Raw genomic sequence first — 19,700 nt, forward strand, 5'->3', positions numbered from 1 at the left:
ATGTAAAATGTAATGATTACATGTAAAGTCATAGGAACAGGAGTGTTCTGCAAGTTTTTAAGAAGATACTTCAGAAAAGTTCTACAAATCCAGGTTTTCAAGCTGGTTCTATCCAACCATCTGTGTACATAAAAAGATGCTACACACTTTTTTTTAAAGAATATATTTAAAATCAGGCAGGAGAAATCACTACATGGCAAGTATTTTGGTAAAAGTAAAATTCAAATACAAATGTATGGATCACTTCAGAAAGAGACCTCTGAACTTCATACCTGGTAATAAATAAGATAAACTAAATGGTTCTCCTTAGTATTTTCTCACATCAGTTCTGTATTTTTTTGTATCTCCACCAAAAATGTACTGTTACAATTCAATTCTGCAACAACATCTTAGGTTATGATAATCACAGTCTGAGTGTCCTGATGTCATCACAAGTAGGATTCCCTGAAGTTTATCAAGCTGTGAGTAACTAGGAGACCTATCATAACCCTATACTGTGCAAACTCAATTCGGAAAGGAAGGATTCCTCTGACCGCCATCGCATTCTTTTTTTATTCTATCTCCTTCAGAAGTCAGTATCATGAGACTCCGTTGTCTTAGTGAAAAAAGCCTGGATGGCTTTAATTTTTAAGTTTATTATTGACTGAGCTCAGGTATTCCCAGCCTTTGTTTTCCCTAAAATAAGCTATATAAAAAACATTTGCTGTGGCTAATTAACAAAAAAATAAGTTGTTATATATTTGTCAACTATTTGATAGCTTGCTTTGTTTTTTTTGTTGTTTTTGTTTTGGTTTTTTCTAAGTATCTACTGCATCCCATTCCAATTTTCCTGTAGATTCAAACCAACTCAGTATGATCTGGATGAATAGGAGGAAACAAAGAAATGAATGATGTTTAAGGGATCTGTTTTGAAAATTGCTAGAAAAAAATTTATTTTGTCTTTTCAGTATGATTTTAATAACCCATATCAGTTAGCAAAAACAAAAAGACATTCTTATAGTCAGGCAGAGGAAGGATTCATAATTATGGGTTTTAGCCTTGTTTACACATAAGTTTACAACCTGAAAAGATAAATCCAAAAGGAAGTGCCATATTCTCATCTGTCTCTTGTTTTTACTGCCTTGCTAAATGAGTTTGTTTTGCATGTAAGTTGCAGTGTTTTTCAGATATCAATGCTGACAGAAGATCTACACAAGCAGTAGCAATTTTCTTACATTTTTTGCATATAGCAAAAAACCAACATTGATCTAATCCTGATTTCTGAGATCAGGGAACTAAGGATAAGAATTTAATAAAGAGAACATTTAGCACCTTCACACCTGTGGAATTTTTTCTGTAGGACCTTCCAATCCCATTTTAGCTATTGCCACAGGACAATGAAACCCAACGTCTTAGGTTTGAAGTCTGATACTGAGATTTTTATCTTCCTACTGTCTTAAATTGTGAAAGTTCTGGAAGATGTTCTAAAGCAAATTCAAAATGGATCAGGGAACAAGGAGCAGCAGAATGATAGTTTCTCAGCAGGTATGTGTTGCCTGGAGGGCAAGCTGGACAAAGTAGAGATTTTTTTTTTAAACAGTCACATTCATGACCCAGTGCCAAACCTGGGCAGCACATATTACAACAGGCCAGCCTGCAGACGAGGAAGACATGGATCCCTACAGCCATGTTTTCATCTAAAAGGACAAGTCATTTCCTATGTGAGGAAAAAGGGAATAGGCTTTATTAGGCTGTTTCTAGTTGAACTGGAGGCCTATGCACAATCTTCATAACTGGAAGAAAACCGCTTGCAATTCATTTCCACTTCTTTCTTTTCAGCATATGCACAGTAGCAATGCTGTGGACAGCTATCAGCTAGGAAGCAGGAACTGAGGCATGGGTTAACATGAAGGGCACGGGTTTAAATATTAAAGGATGGCTTACAGCATGTATATTTCGCACATTGTCATGTTTCATGTGGTCCTGATACCTTAACATATTTCTTCAAATACAGTCTTGCTACAGTAAACACAAAATCCCTAGCATTTTAAGTGAAAATTTTCTAGATGTCATTAAGGACTTGCTTGGGATTGGATTTACAAAGCCCTGGGCGTGCACATTTGTAAGAAGATAGAGAAAGAATTGCCAGGCAAGCTAAATCTTCCATAAAACTAAACTAGTTCAATTTGAGAGAGATACTAATTATGCTTGGTTTAAACAGAAGTGGGTTGGATCATTCAAGGGATCAGGATTTATGCAAAGAACCCTGACTTGCATATGCAGATCTAGGTGGTATCCTTTCATTAAAAAATATGCAGTTGAACTGGTTGCAGAGCAAGACATAAAACTGTGTGAATAAATAAAACTGCAGTTAAAGCATTGTGGAAAAAAGTTATTCTGTCATTACAAAATGTAAGGAAATCAACATTATCAGCAGTAATTAAAGATTAACTGCATTGTTCACTGACTAAACTTACAGGTAGTGCCTTATTTAAACCACTTTTCATTTATTCTATATACAAAACTTCATGAAGCTCTGAACTGAAGCACCACTTAAAAATACACTTACAGCAAGTGATTTATTTTTTCAGAGCCAAGAGAAATACATGCTTATGCCTGGACCATGAGAATTTCCAGCTTTCTGGAACTGAAAGCTCAGCTATATATTTTTTATCCTGTTACTAACTGTCAGAAACAGTAAGTTAGCAAGGAAAAAGAAAAATTAAAAACAGTATGGATCCAAAAGTGAAAGTTGGCATTGCACATAAAAGACCCCCAATATTTACAAAAACATTTCTACTTGTATCCTACTTTGCTGAGCAAAACACAGATTACCTTTTATCCTTGATTGCTTTCTTTATAATACACAACAGATAAGCCTTTTGAATACCACAAATTTTTTTCATTTCTATCATTCTGAATTCAGACTGTGGAATGGATCAGAGAACATACTGATTTAAAACCAGCAAATGTACTGGCGAAAACAGCAACTGGGATAAATCACTTCAGTCCCCACTTCTTGTCAGAATAGTGGTTATGAGTTGATACAAGTCAAACTGGAATTAGCTGTAATCGCAGTTTACAAGGGTTAACTTAATGAAAGACACTTCTTTGTGTATCTACTGCAGGCATCCAGCCCCTGCAAGCCCCAAGCGCCATACCTTTCATACAGTAAAGGCGTATATATTGAGCCTTTTGCCGAACTAGGAAAATTAGGCTGAGCCACAGAATATGGAGCTAGTGACAAGAAAAGTTGATTGACTTTGGACTTCAAGTGAAAATGGTTAAAAAGAAATGCAAAGCAAGTGATAAGTGGGATTATTCCAAGCGAGCACTGAGAAGGAAGTTGAGGATTTTAAGGAAGGAAATTACTCATTCTCTGTGTTTGTGTACAGGAAAGGCTGAGTAGTACCAGGTTGCCTGGTGTCATACACTTTTATGCTCATTTTGGATCACTCCAGTGAAAAGCCCCAATTTATTTATGTCCCCCTCACCACACGGTGGCACATACGTACGCCCTATGATTTTTAACTGCATCTACAGCTCACTTCATCTCTAAGAAGTAACGGTTATCCATTTCTACAGAGAGGAAGGATTGGGGGTGGGATAAAAGCAGGGAATGATAAACTGCATTATATTATCAAGTATAGGCAACTAGATGCAAGTAAACTATTCTTAACACGTAGATTAATTCCAAACTTGCCTTGCTACTATTATTTACTAGAGTATCTGAGGTGTATTCACATCAGTAGTGCAGAAATTAAACAGGATAAGGAGCTATTGAAAATTTAGCTTCAGCATGTTTTAAAAATACATTCACCAGAAACCCAACAGAATTTATGGGTGAAATAGAACACAGACTTTAGACAGCAAACTGGTGCCAAAGATTGAAATAAGCCTACAGAAGCAGAAAGCCAGGCATAGCGATCCATTATTTTGATTCTCTATATTTTAAGCCTGTTGGTCACCCACTGGTTGGTATGCAGTTGAAGGGCACTTCTTGCATTGCTGCCACTTTGCATTCTCGTGTTTTGAGTTTCAAAAACTAATAACTACGTACGCTAAGGAAGGCTGTTCCCTAGCCATAATTTTTCCTTCATGCTGATAAAAGCTGTGTTTGAATGTCAGACTTTGAAACATCCAAATATACATTCTCATTTTCACCTAGTGGCTGATCAAATAAAAATCTCAGTGATCTTCTCTGCAGTTGTTCCTCTTTTCAACTCCATGATATAAAAATATACTGCATGATCTATAATGGCCACAGCACACCCTTTCCACAGTACATAATGGACCCACATGTTTCATATATCCATCAGAAAGGCACTAAGCAGACTGTGAATCCACCAAACTGCAGAAGAGGTTTGAAAGCAAACAGAGATAAGCGTGTGAATAGAAAAGAGAGGAGAAGGATTTTTTTAAGCACAGAAAAATACTGACCTAAATCAAAGCACAGAAACACTAGCTAGCATGTGAAGCAATTCTATCCCCACACCACGCAATATATGTTTTTAGAAAGTAGATTCTTGGAGATTTAAAGTATAAACTATGTACATAGCTCCCTCTGATGACCATTGGACACGATACAATGCAAGTCTCCTTTTATTTTTGTTCGTGCATTCAACTGACAGCTGACTGGTTAAATTCTAATTGCTTCCAAGTGAGGTCAGCAAAGGTATTTATCGAAAAGGACTGAACAACAGGCTCAACACACACATGCACGCGCACGCATAAGCACATACACACCATCTCTCCAGCATGTTGATTTATGGAAACAATTAGAAGTCTGGTGGAGTCTTTCTGAGCTGAGAAAGTTTGTAGCTACAGTAGAGTGTCTCATGTTGCAAAAAGCAGACAACAGAAATGGAATACTTGGGTACCCAGCTCTTATCAACAGGAACAAGTAAGTTATCTGTCCTTTACAAGAACATTCAACAGTTTCTAATAGCTAATAACTTTTATCTTCATTTGTATATGCTAGCTGCTAAAAAAACTTTCTATTAAAAAACTGAAACGCATAGGAATAAAAACACAGAGCTAAGACTATGAGGTCTGTTTTGAAATTTGAACTAAAGTTATCCGATAGACTGTGCTAATAGTGAATATATAGGTATGAAGTAATCAGCAGAATTTAACCATGCATGAGAAAGTAGTTCAACTAAATCAAAAGGGGACTTTTGAAAGGACTTAAAACTGAAGACAGAACTATGTTTACAATCAGTTTAAATGTCTGTTTATGTAAAAAGTTGTGCGAGAGACCTATTGTATATACATTTGCATATTTTTAAAAATCAGCTTTGCATGTCATACATTTATGTATAGTACTTTTCAGTAGCATAATGTATCCTTGCATGTTTGTAACAATTGAGTATAAAGACTTATACATGCACCTTTTCTCACAGATCTTTTACTTTCAGTGAAAGCAGCAAATTCAAGTAGTACAGAAGGTCATGACAACAAAGGTTTTTATAACTTGTGTCTTTAAAGGATATTCTGACTGAAGAGATATTTAAGAAGCTCTTCTATTTCGCCATTAACTATTAAGGAATAACGATCAGAATTCTAGAAGAGGGATCAATCTCAATTAAATGAATCTGTAACTCGTAAAGACAGAAGGCAGGTCGGTGACCTAAGAGCAACAGTCTACTTGAGATTTAATTTTCATTATGTTGTTCATGAACACCCAGAACACTGCACTATAATGCACAAATGGATACTGACATGGATCCTGCCAATTTTGCTCTACAGATCGTACTTTTACATTATCTTTCTAATGGGCACTATATCTTTAGCTTGCAATGATATGACTCCAGAGCAAATGGCTACAAATGTGAACTGTTCCAGCCCTGAGCGACATACCAGAAGCTATGATTATATGGAAGGGGGGGATGTAAGAGTGAGAAGACTTTTCTGTCGAACTCAGTGGTATATGAGGATTGATAAGCGAGGCAAAGTAAAAGGGACAAGAGAAGCAAACAACAACTACAGTAAGTAATATTTTTACTTTTCTTATTTCTAAGGTCTTAGAAATTTACACATTGTTGTTTCCTGTCCCTCGATTTGTTGCCATTTCAAAAGAATTTTGTATAGTGTACTGACCATTGTATAAGACAAGTTTTCCAATTAATCCCACAGCAAGACATTTGTTATTGATTTTGAAATGCGTCATTTTAAATACTACATTGTAGATCTGCTAATGTATTAGCTACAGCTGGTAACTATTAGCAAACAGAGACCCTATTTTAACAAGTGAATTAAGGTTGTAAGTATGAAAATGTAAAACCACAAACTCTGCTCATAAAATACTTATGAAACATTAAACCGCATTTATATAGTTCACAAACTACCTAAAAGTTTGGTGTGTTTGAGTTAACAATTAAAACATACGCAATACTAGAAAGCTCAATGGAAAGAATTATGTAAACTCTCTTGCAAAATCTTTCAGATAGTTTGCCAAGCCAGGAACAAAATCTATTATAGTTTCTGCCGTTCATTATTACAATGATCATGATGCTGACAAAATATTCTCTCCCCTTTCTTCCAAAAACATGACTCATCTAGAGAGAATGGACATATAATATTTTGCAAAGCGGTACCAAATACAATCTTTGAACTGGAAAAAGAATTTATACTAATCTGTATTTCTCACAAAAATACCTACATATTTTCCATTTACATTAGAAGGCATCAATTTTACAGTCACTATTTTTGCCACTTCTGCTTTCATATTATTACAAATATATTGTTTATTTAGGGAAACATGACATCTATTTGAGTAGGCATTATTAAGATACAACAGGAACATACATAGGATTATATTGCACATTTCCAGATAAAATTATAAGGAAAAGGGGCCAGAGACATGCTGGTCTAGTGTTTATAGTCAACCAAAAAGACAAATATCTTTCCAATGATGCTATTAAATGCAGTTTTAATGTAGATTGTATGTATTATTGTGCTTTTTATAACAGCAGCAGCAAAAGAAATCAATAAATCAAACTTCAAGAACTGTTACTGTGATTCAGCTTTCAAAGGAAGTTGACTGCTTATTTGCTATAAGAACAGCACTTTGCATGCGAAGTGCATGGCTAGTGGGCTTCATAATTTATTTCTTTACTTGACTATATTAAGTGCTTGGCAAATTCATTGACTAATGTTGCTGTTTCTTTTAAAATTTGTTTCCATATGTCTCATTTCTTCCTACACTATTACGTAGTGAATAACCATATTCCTCTGAAAGACAACACATGGCCAGCAGCCAAATAAATTATTTGGTCCATATTCAAGAAGACTCCCACTGAGTTTCAGGAGGACATTGCTACAATAAAGATCCATAGGGCTAGTTTTGAAATGAAATGTTGCTCCCACAAAAATAATTAGAGAAAAATCTGTTACTTCTTGTTGAATTAGTTTCTTCTAAATTTTTGCAGATAAGTGAATATCCACATGACCCAATTTTTTCTGTTATTATTTACAAACACTTTAAAGATAATATGACAGCATACAGAGCTGAATAATTACGTAAATTTTCTTTTTTTAGTTCCATGATATTTAAGTAAAAACTTTTTTAGTGATTTAGCATTACTTCAAATTCAAGTAAAGGTTCTCAGTTCTCTGCAGGATCCCATGCTGCTGAAGCACACTAAAGACACAATGAAATGTTCTGTAGTGGAACCATTAGAGGATATCAGATCATCTTGTGCTAAAAGCAATCCATTTTCTTGTAGTTTTCTGAATATTTTATGAAGATTTAGTGATGGTAACTAGCTATTACAAATTACAGAAAGTCAACCTTGAGTCGTTAAACCCTTACATTTACATTGCAGTGAAAAAAAATTTGAATTCTTTTTCTGGTAAATGCAATGAGAGTCAGGAGAACAATCAACACTTGAATGCTTTATCTGCTAACTGATGTGCACTGTGATGAACTGTCTCCACTAAATTCAACTGAAGTACGTGGGAAGTCTCCCACCATCTTAAGTTCTAGTTTCTTGATGTAATTTATCTGTTGTACACTAGAAAATATATGCAAATGCTTTTGTTGAACAAGTATAATAGGGAAATATAGACAAAGAGGACTGGAAAAATGTGAACACTGATAACTTGGATTTTCTAAGAAACTGAAAAAAAAATCAGTACAGTGAAAAACTTCTATTTTGTCATACCCTCTATTCAACAGAATACGTAAGAAGCCTTTTTGAAGATGTGCTTATGTCTCTATATTAAAACACTAATACAGAAAATAACATGATTAGAGGGGAAAGAAAGAAAACAAAAAACCAAAAATACCCCACCCAGATAAATACACTTTCCCAAAGCAAATTTTTAACATTAGAAGACTAAACAGCCCATTTTTATCCAGGGTCTCTGAAAAGCATCATTTTGAAGTCATACCCATTATAAAGACATATTAATCTAGCTGTTCAAATATTCTTGTTCTGTGATTTCCAGTTCTGAAAGTTAGTAAAAGGTAGATCAGGCCTGTTTCTCAGGATGGAATCCCAGACCAGTTGCAGTCAAATTAATCAATGGGTATGAAAAGCATTGCTCCAAAAAGTATCTTCTTATTTTATCCTCATTTTCCACTTACGTAATAAATGAAAGGAATCCTTTTCCCCTTTGAATCACTAACAAGCTACTAAAACGAAAACAAGAAATAAATCATATTTTTAACTATCATAACTTAGCTTCATAAAGGAAGCTGTATTGAGAGTCTTGCAGAATCAATTACTTGTTTTCAGCTCATGAATTGTGAAGCATGAATAGTGTGAAGAGCAATATTCACATTGAGAAATGTCTATAATATCATAACTTTGGCAACTGCCAAAATTCACAGAGCTTCTCTCATCAGTTGAGACTATAAATGTAAGAATGCCAAGACAGTGTGGAATCAGGATCTTTGTATTTCATCTTCTCTAGTAAGTTACAGAATAAAATATATATACACATCCTATAAAAGTAACATCAAAAATAATGAAAGTGTTAAAATTTCCCAAGATTTTAAAATCAAAAACTACTGTATTAAATGTATGTGGACTGAAATTCCATGACAAAATTAAATACTGAACCAAATCCTCTCTCACCAATTACAGATTCTAATCAATCTGTATTTATAATTCACTTGTTCCAAAACACATTAGAACTGAACTGCTAAGTCCAAGAAATATGTGCGTACTGGTTCAGTGAAAGCAAATTACTGAATCATATTTACGACAGCGATGACCTTGTTAGGTACCCAAAGAATATTATTCTGTGCACATGTCAGAAAGCAGGAGAGCCTTCTCTGGACATAAAGCTGAGAACTCAAGAGTAAACTAAGCAAATGAGGGGACAGTGATCTCCACTAAGCAGAGGAAATCACTTTGCACCTGAGAGCTTTGCTTTCATTCTGAAAACTAAAAGGCAGCGTGAGAACAGTCACATACTGAAAAACTAAAGCAAGAATTAAGAAGCAGCCAAGAGATGAGGTCATTATTCATCAAAAATTTTCTCTTTGACAATCACTTATTATACTTTGTCCAAGACTAAACTATTTGCTTTTTATTAAAAAATCAACTTTGTATCTTGTTCACGTAAAATAATCTAAGTAGCACATAAACCAGACTTTTAAAATCCATTATTGTAAAAATTGAGAGTGACTGAACAAATGTTGGCAATTTGTTAACTCTTAATCTTTGACAGAAAATACATCTCCCCTTATTACTGCTTACTCCTTTCATTTCAGTTTGTGTTTATGAATTTTGCCAGATTTTATTTGATTTTGTTCAGAAAAAAAGGCAGCAAAAATCAAAGTCGATTTTGACTATCCAAGAGGATTTACAACTACGACTGAATGATGCTTTAGGACTTTTCATGCTCTGTTGCCTTTGGAATCTCATTTTAAAGACTTCAAAGGGTCTCTTAGTTACTAGAAAAGCCTTCCCGGAACTTGAATCCTAAGATGTCTGATCCTATCATATTCCATGTGTGCTCTAAGCCCAGAAAGTGCCTATTTCCTCCTCTTTTCAGTGGATAAAGCAAATAAAAAAAAAAAAAGAAAAAAAAAGAAAAAAAAAAAAGATAGACTAGCTAGATCTTGGCACAAAATGGCTGAAATATTAATTAGATTTTTTATCTTTGAAAAATATTTCTATTTTGATCAAAATCCAGAAAGTCATAGTTTTCAGCAATATTAAATGAAGTCTAACTCAGTTTTGCTCAAATCTAAACCGTAACTGATGACAAAATACACTTTGTACACTTCTTAGTGGTTATCTACCCAAACATGCTTAGAAATCAAAATTATTTCCAATAGCATTTTATATATGCTTCTTAGGGTAAAACAAATATTGGACTATGTATGCTGTCCCACTGTATAAATTTCATCTCTGTCACTGAAATACATATTACACAGAGGAGCAAGAAGATTCAGTACCTGTAAACCAGATATTTCAAGGCAGGCATTGATGTTATAGATTCAGTTCCAACCAAACAGAAAGTCTGTCTTTACAACTACATTCTTGATTTTTCAAGAGGTTGTTGGTTCAACCAATACATTTGCGTCAGAAGACAAACCTTCACTAATGTGAAAGTGCTTTTGCTTCACATTCGTACTCTGCTAATCTTTTACATTATAACAGAAAGAGATTTAATTCAAATTGCGATATATGTGTATCCTCTCAAAACTTAGCCTGCAGTGCCAAGGATGACTTCCCCTCCTACAGAGGGATCTAAATGTAACATATTTCCCTGGTCCCTCTCCAGCTCTTTGTATAGCACTGGTGGTAGATACCACCCCTCCAGTTTCAACCAGGAGAAGAGATCTATGCCTACACCTTAGCCTATACTTTATCACAAATCCCAGCTTTTCACCATCAACTGCTGATGAAGATGGGTTTTCGGAAAGATGCAGATAACAGAAGCAGCTGAGTTATGCCTGTCTTACTGCTTCTGTTGACTTTTTTGATAGGAGTGCCCTTTGAGGGAAGCAAGGAGAAGAAAGGAGGGAGTAAAATCTTGAACCATTGCAGCAAGATTCTTTGGATCTCAAGTTTCAATGTCCAGGCCAGGGCTCAGCTGACACAGTATGATGAGGTGCCATGAAACACAATTAAACCTGTTCATCACTTCTGAATTTACCTCCTGAATCCTCATCACCTTGTCTATTTCATGGTATTCACCAGCTGAAAAATATGTGTAAAATCAGAATGGTAGCAGTTTATACTCACTGTCTTCTCACTCTGAACAAAAAGGCATTGCATGAACTCTGTGAGGGGACAATCAAACCTCTGGGCTCGGGCACAGGCAGCAGCTTCACAAGTTAACATTCACCAATGGGGCTATGTCTGCCTCTGTGTGCTTCAAAACTGGCAGATGAACTAAAATCAATATAAGCTGTGAACAACACCTAAGCTGAAGCTATACGCATTGTGCTTAAACTGATTCAAGTGTCCCTGATACACCTTCACAATTCAGTTGTGACTTGGCAGTTTTTCTGAATCTCTCAATATTGAGATTTACCAGAAATGAGAAAGGTTACATTTTTATCAAGCTACTCTAGCATCCGACTGCAGAAACAGTTACAGGCTACATTTTAAAAGATAAATTGCAGCCCCTTCTCCCCCACAGCTTTTTTTCCCCCATTGTTTACAATTTCTGAACGTAAAAAAAAATTCAGTATTGTATCATTAAGCATGTTATTGCTCCATCCTGGAGAAAATGTGCTGAAGTGGCCCTGACCTGAGACTCAAGAGACTTGAGGCTAATCCAAACTTTTAAGCAATTTGCTTGCAGACTTTGGGAAAATTCTTCAAAAACTCTGTGCCTCTATGAAAAAGAATTATAAACCTTTGTGTAAAGAGCTTTAAAAATTATTAATGAAAAAGCTTCCAAACCAACGAAAGAATTGTGTGTTAATGTTATAGATAACTAAATACTTTTATTATAGAATATCAATTGACTAATAGAATATTAACTAAAATAACTGAAGTCAGTAGCTAGACAGAAAAACACAGAGCTCAAATGAAGGAAGCATTAAGGAAGCAATTTTCCATTTAGGCAAATAGAATTTGGTAGAAAATTTAATTCCTTATACAGTCAGTCTTGCAAAACAAAACCAAAATCCAGATATCTCCCTTCACAGCTTCCAGCTTTCTGTACTGAGTATCTGAAAGTGATTTTTTTAGACTTCTAGGATCCTGAAGTACAGAACAAAGATGTTTTTCCCCTCCATCTTCCTCAAAGTTCAGGAAGGCCAAGACATCCTAAAGCATACAACTATACTGTTCCACACTACAAGCCATATTAAACTAGTAGTATATTTTGGAACACTTTCCTCATCAAAACAGAATAAGTTTAGGCAAATGAAGGCTGTTACTCTTCTTGGGTGGCACACTGCTTTCATTGCATAATTGACTGTCTATGACTATATTTGGCAACTGTATTTCAATTGTCTTTTTTGACCTTTGACTTAATTTTTAATTTTTAATTCTGTATATGAGCTGATGGAAAGGTCAAGTTAGCATTCTAGTGTATGTAATTTAGAAAAATTATTAAGAAAAAGTTAACAGTGAAAATTCCTATGGCAATAACATAATCGAGGTTAACAATCACAGCACTGAATTGTCACACTTTAAAACTTTCATAACACATGACATCATTTATACACATGGAAAAAATTCTTTGTAACAATTGGTGCTGAAAAGTTGGAAGTGGATATTCACAGATGTGGCGCACAACTTCATAAAAACACACAAAAAAAGCAACAAAAATACCAATGCAATCAATACGCTCTCTTGACTATTATTTAGCTTTTGAAACAAAGAACAAAATGACAATGAAATTGTAATGGGATTTTTTTTTACAGTATTCACACACTGCTACGACATGAATCTAGTACCTGCACAGTTTATCAACAGAAGACTACAATATTCTAAACAGGCTGAATCAGATGATCAGACCAGGTAAATCCCAGTTAACATTGGCAAAGCTATATCGATTTATTCCCTCTGAGCAGTTGCTCTTTTAAAGTTATAGTGGGAATCTGACAATTCAAAAACAACAGGCCGAAATGATTAAAATGTCTAGATATTCTGTTAAAAATACTGAAGTTTTCCTTCAGTATGCAATCTTTCAAAATTAAGCACAGCCAGAACATTGATAGACCAATGCAAAACTATAAATGAAAACACAGAAAAAATGCCCATTTCATAGCATTTATAACCACAATAACTTCTAAAACTGGGAGAACAAACATCAATCATCTTCATCATTTCAATCAAAACACTTTTTTAATACCCCCATTACTTGTGGGGTTTTTTTTAAGAAGTTTCCCAGTGTTAGTACTTCAACCTTTAATAGCATACATGCCTCAGCTTACTTCTATTTTTGGTAAGCTGGTTGGCTTTCTTTTAAATAAGTTAATAGACACTGGGAGGTGCTATAGACTATTAAAAAGAAGCTGATCAGACTTGTTCTTAGGCATTTTGATACCCCGGAATTTTTATATTTGTCTAACTAGAAGGTAATGTATTTCAAAACAGAAGAAACCTACCAGCTAACGAGAAGCATGTTTTCATTAATAACCTGTGCTAATTGTATGTTTTTATTATGACCTTTAAATGTCATGAGATTTAATATTTCAACCAGAAGTGACTGTTTACAGGAAAGAAATGTAAATAGAGAACTTTATGATTGTTTAAGACAGAAATTTTTATAGATGAACATACATATTACCTAGAGCTGAAGATAATGGTGTGAGGCAGGAAATCACAGTCACTGTCAGGTTTTGGAAAGACTGCATGTGAATCTGCACTGAAGTCCCAGAACTTCTCAGGTGAACTGGTGCCATAGTTCTGTGGGCTATTTGTATGCACAGCTGTAAGCAATCTTGTGGCACATGCAGTTTTAGATACTTGTCAGGTGTGTGGAAATGCTCAACAGAAGAGTTTTCTGGCTTCTTGCATAACACAAGCACAACATTGCATTATGATGATAGATTTGCCCTTTGAGTGATCTGCATGAACTCTAAGGGTGGCAACGTTCAGGCTCTTTAGCTACCACTGAGCAGATGGATTTGGGAGAAAACGTGACTCTAGCTAAGTCAAATAGAAAGGATAACTGAATCCTAGAGAGCACAACCAGTACTAGCACAATTGAAAAGTGCAACTTTCACCAGCAAAAGGAACTTCAATTCCACCATGCTAATGTATTTCCTTTGGAATATCCTACGCAGCTTAGGGACTGCACATAACACGCAAGATGATACAAAGAAATCCAAGCAGTTTTTGGATGCTTATTGGTGAGACTTTGTGAGGATTTAGGGAACTAGCTATGTAAATTCATTATATAATGATTGAAATAACAAGCCTTGCTTGCTAGAGACAGCTTGCAACAAGAGAGAGATTTATGCTATAGGAAAGGCCAGTACAAGTTCTTCCTCAGCAGCAGTCTTTCCTGTTTGCTTATGTGGCGAAACTCCACCTGAGAAGCCTTGAAGTCATCACAGCCATATCCCTTTCCAATGCTACAGCAAAAAACTGTAATACTACCTTTACATAAAGACAGGGTCAAACACCTGTGCCCGGAGTGAGATTCATCCCGAGTGAATTCTCCACCCAACACTGTTGCTTGTCTTAGTTTAGCATCATCTTACCAATACCATGCTATATCACAGTACAAAAAGAAATCTCTGCCATGTACTAAGCACGTCTCTGGCAACACACAAACTGCAAGCGTGACAAATACTCAAACAGCACTCTGCCTACAAATGTTGTTACTAATCAAAAACTAAATTGGATACAACTTCAAGAGGCTATTTTCAAACTAACCGATGACAAAAAAACATTCTTCCAGTGAAATAATTCTTCTATTTATTACCTACTTCTTACATTTTTTACTGAGCATGAAGATATTGGTCAGTATTTCCCACACTGACTGAAAACCAAAACCAAATAAAAAGGTACATAATTTCCAGGGCAAGAAAGTTCTCCTTTAGAGTACTCTAAAACACTGTATACAAGTCAGAAAAAAGAAGGAAACTTTCTTATACCTTACGTCCAAACTATGATTCCAAAAAGACCATTCATCCACTCAGGAAACAAATACTACCACCTACCTCATCAGGTAAGAGACAAGAAATATGGAGAAAATCACAGTGGGAAACTCACAAGGAGCCTCTTCCCTGTAAGGAATCCTCCTTTCTCACTGCTGACCAGCTACAAAGGGCTGGCTGTGCCCTCCTTCCTCCCACTTACTGATTTAATAAACTACACAGGTGTTTGGAGCCTCTTGCTCCCTTTTACATCCTGCCGCCCCTACAGTACTGGTACTATGATTTAGAGTGCTCAGCATTCTGTCTGAGCATCCATTTCAGCAGTCGGGCAGGAAGTTTTCTTGTTGAGGCTGTAAAAGACAAACAGTCTGGGATGTTTTCCTACCTTACTAACAGTGTAACAGCCATATATTTGGGTGAATTGGTGTTGGAGTTCGTAATTAATATTTATTAGTTCAAAGGAAACCAAATGTTACATTAATTTTAAGAGCAGCCTTAGAAGAGTCTGCTCAAATTATGAAGTAAATGTCAAGAGTCCTAGGCCACTTATACTTGCCCATTTAAATGCCTCAATGACAATGACAGAGCTATTAATAAAAACCTTCTTTTAAATTATTATACACCAATTTCAGTCAGAATGTTCAAATTAGCAAACTAGTGCTTAGGCTACTTGATTATAAATACTAAACTAAAATTACTTAATATGCCTTCATTTCTGACTACATCTTTGTGTGACTTGGGAAATCCAGTCTGTATTACTGAACATAACTGTCATGCAAAAAACTAAAGAAAAAAATTACCACATCTTTCTACGAAACTGTTACCACATCTTTCAAGGAAATCATGCTCTGCTAATTTTTTTAGCTAAGTAATCCAGTGTTTTGCATTTGAATTAATCTATTTTAATCATATTATTCTAGGACACATTCTGAATGATTTAGTGAGAATTTCTGAAATGGTACTTTCATCCAGAAGGAACACTGAAACAAAACTGGTCTATACTAAAATCCTAAAACTAGCATTAGACCAAACTAGATCAAAAGCAGAATTTTTCAGATGATTCATAACATATGAGGCATAAACCCCTGATTTAATAAGGAGATGAACAACCTGCCCCTGATCCAACCAGATTATTTAAGCAGAAAATGATCTAGTGATAGAACATATGTTTATCATAATTATTGTGAGAAATTACTGAAGAAATTATTGAAAACTGTTTAACATCTGGAATGTAATAAATACATAACTTTGCCAAAATAAGGCTAAATACTAATCCCACTTTTTCTTCTTCTATAACATACGAACACAAGTAGATATTCTGCACATTGCCCTTTTCAGATAGGATCTGTAGACATCCCAGAGACAATTTTCTACAAGTGCTGACAAGCACTCAAGGGACATTTCAAATTATATTTCAAAAAGCAATACTTAAGCCTAAAACTCATAGCACATATATGGTACTTACATTTCTAAATCATTTCAGCTTATACTTGCAAAAGTGTTCAAGTAGCCACTGTTATGCAACTGTATTAGACAAAATAAATGATAGAATCCATATTTCTTCACTTTCTCCTAATCATTTGCAAGTTCTTATCTTGTATGCATAAGATGCACATTTTTTCTTCCTGCTAGGACTAAATTAAAATGTATGACTGCCATTACAAAAATCTTTTTTCCCTTTCTTCCTCTTCACACTAGCTATTCACTTTTTTATGTCTGTGATTCCATGTTGTTTGGGGTATCGTTATCCATATATGACAAAACTTAACAAACACGAGTTTTGCACAAATTGTACATGAAAGTAATCATGCTTTTTTCCCCAAACAATTAACTGTGTGAATTCCAAAACTAGAATGTAGGTGGTCACCCCTTTGTAGCTGATGCAGGAAAATGCAGGATATTTCTGCCTGTATGCAGCACTGTAAATATTGAAGATTTTGGACTGCAACTTATTATATTGTCTTCTTGGTCATACTTCTACAATGCAGTTGTGGTTACTTTCAATTAGACTCAGCTTAGCAAAGTAGAACTGCTAGTTACAGCATCCTGTTGCATGATCTTAGTCTTTTCCAGCTCCAGGCCCATCACAGTGGGATGGTTTCTTTCTTTGTTTTCCTCTGAACAGCTATCTGGCAGTGGCATCCCAGACTAGCCTCTGTTAGTGGATCCCTAAAGAATTACATCACCTATTGTAATCACACGTGCTGCCATTTACCTCACAGGTGGTATTGTACAAAAAGTCTGATCTGAGCCCTGTCAGACTGCCATATTTATTTCATTAACATAGATTTCTACATTAAAAAAAATATTTCATTCTCTGTGTGCATGGCATTTGATTGAAATACATTCTTAACGACACAGAGATGTAATCAACATGACAAAGTAATCCTTGAAAAGCACAACATTAGCTCTCATTTCAACATACAGCCAAAACATGTCTGTACTATTCTTATTGACTTACTGATGAACTATAGAGAACTATCATTAATAGTCTAAACAGTTGCTGTTGAAAGTAAAAAAATTTTGCACAGCTGTGGAGGATTTAAGTTACCAACTAGTGGAAAAGCTATCTAACCCCGTGATTCATTAGGAAAAGTTTGCTCAAGAGTTGAAAGACCCATATTAGGAAAGATACAAATACATGCCCTTTGTAAAAGCCTGGCTCTACTGCAATCAGAGTTTTGTTACTGAAGCCTATCAATGGCTTGAGGAGTTAATTTAAAAGGATGTCAAATAATGACTAATGCTTCTGCAAATCCATGGGCTTCTACTTCAAGATATGGTTTCATAACTTTGGCAATACAGACTAGGCATAAAGAAAAATGAAATTCCTGTTCCACTGTTCATCTCTTCCTCACTTGCAAGTCAGAATGACTTCTCTGCATCTTACCATCATCTATCTAGGAATAATGTTGCTATCACTATTTATTCTATTCAAGATATAGGCTTAAGAGCACAATACACTAGAATATACCAAATTTAGGATATTCAACTTTAAAAATAGTTAGATATTACTTTTAAAATATATTTGCAAATTTATATTTCTGTATGAAAGATATAAATAGAAGTTTATTCTAAGTTTTCTGGAGCTACATTAAAACCACAGATCCACACTAAGTGAAAACTGATTGCATTTTTTATATTGAATATATATATTTAATAGCAGAAATATATTTTTGTGAAATTCTTTCTACCATATAACAATTGCATTCATATATGAATCAAGAATACATTGACAGTCATGGAGGAATTAAGGTGACACAGAAAGACCAAGTTAAGAACAGTAGATTCACTTTGTTTCATTTTGTGTGGTAAAAAACAATCGTCTTCTCAGTCAACTTTGGTACTTTTTCTCCAGCTCCTTGCTGCAATACAGCTAAAGTCACAAATATTTTACAGAAAGAAAGAAAAGGTTTCTTCACCACTTTCAGTGCTTGGAATAGTCATAGTTGTTTCAGTCAGAGCAAAAACCATATCAAATTCTCTACCAAGAACAGGTCTTTTGCATGTATTTTAGAACATACCACTGCAGGTACAGCCAAGCTCTGTGCTGGTATAACTTCATGGTCTTCAAGGCAGTTCTAAAGTTTCTGGGTTGAATGTTACACAGTAACTTTTCTTTTACTTTTGTGTTACAAACACTAGGAGAGAGCCCCACCATAAAGAGTAGAAATTATCATAAAAAGAATGCAGAATCAAAAAAGGCCTGCAAACTGAGTCTGCCATTCACAAAATTATCCAAACTTCATGCAAATCCTCCACAAAATAAAAATGTGCTGCAAAACCTTTATTTTCACATATCGCTTCTACTACCCAGCTCATATCCTAATATAAAAAAACACGCTAACATTTATCTGACTCGTCTAGCTCTATGAGCCTATGGAAGAAACCTCTACCAGGTTACTCTGCGTCCTTACAGAGAACATTTTACTCTTACTTGCTCGAAAAAGGTCCTTGTTTAAGCCCATTAGCTGAAATGCATGTTTTCAAACATCCACGAATCATAGACCAGCTGTTTTCTGAACTTTAATGGGGTCCACATATTCTGTTACAGATTGCTTATGTATTACTTCTATGGAGTAATCATTAAAACTTCATTATATTGATACACATAAAAGCAAAATAAGAATTATGCAAATTGTAGCTGAGAAACTGAAAAGTGGAGCACTCCCAAAGGCCCCTGTGTGAAGCTCTTTTCAAATGCCTGAGTGGTATGAAATCTTCCATTTCTCTCAAGATCAAGCAAAAAGTATGTCTTTATGCTTATGCCACTGCCCTGCACTGTAGTCCATCAAACAGCTTGCTTGATTGTCAGAGATGGAAATTTGGAATTCTGCCAATATAAGAAGATGGCTGCCAGGATGGATCTGAATTTAAGATATTGTATACTTTAACAGACTGGGCACAGATAACTTTATTATAACAGTAACAATATAGTGATATAATTGTGCCTGTTCGCTCCGAGAGCCAAGAAAACTAATTACTGCAGTTTACAGGCACAGGAGAGCTCGCATCCTTCCTTCCGCAGTTCCCGGCCACAAGAAACTTTCCTTAGTTGGTAAAGAAAGTGAAGTAGTTTCTCTGACATTTTAAATACTTTCCTCTAGTTAATTGAGAGACGACTGTTATGGCATACTGATTTTATTAACATTTTAAAATTTAACTTAACTGTTTTAGGGCAATTTCTGTC

The 19,700-nt window shown here is 35.2% G+C and overlaps 1 protein-coding gene across 5 annotated transcripts in view; it reads left to right on the forward strand.

Moving 5' to 3' along the window:
• Nucleotides 1-4,680: 4,680 nt before the first annotated feature.
• The window catches only part of FGF7 (fibroblast growth factor 7), a 31,335-nt gene continuing 16,315 nt past the window's right edge, over nucleotides 4,681-19,700 (forward strand). Inside the window, exons 1-2 of one of the 5 annotated variants that reach the window (XM_075432229.1) lie at nucleotides 4,681-4,882; nucleotides 5,728-5,966. In XM_075432229.1, coding sequence (XP_075288344.1) covers nucleotides 4,818-4,882; nucleotides 5,728-5,966 — 304 coding nt within the window. In that variant the 5' untranslated portion in view covers nucleotides 4,681-4,817. Of the gene's footprint in view, nucleotides 4,883-5,381; nucleotides 5,967-19,700 lie in introns of all 5 variants that reach the window. The other 4 variants (XM_075432232.1, XM_009940256.2, XM_009940255.2 and 1 more) reach the window with 4 other exon arrangements.

This window comes from Opisthocomus hoazin, chromosome 10 (genome assembly GCF_030867145.1).
Source record: "Opisthocomus hoazin isolate bOpiHoa1 chromosome 10, bOpiHoa1.hap1, whole genome shotgun sequence".
NCBI lineage: Eukaryota > Metazoa > Chordata > Aves > Opisthocomiformes > Opisthocomidae > Opisthocomus > Opisthocomus hoazin.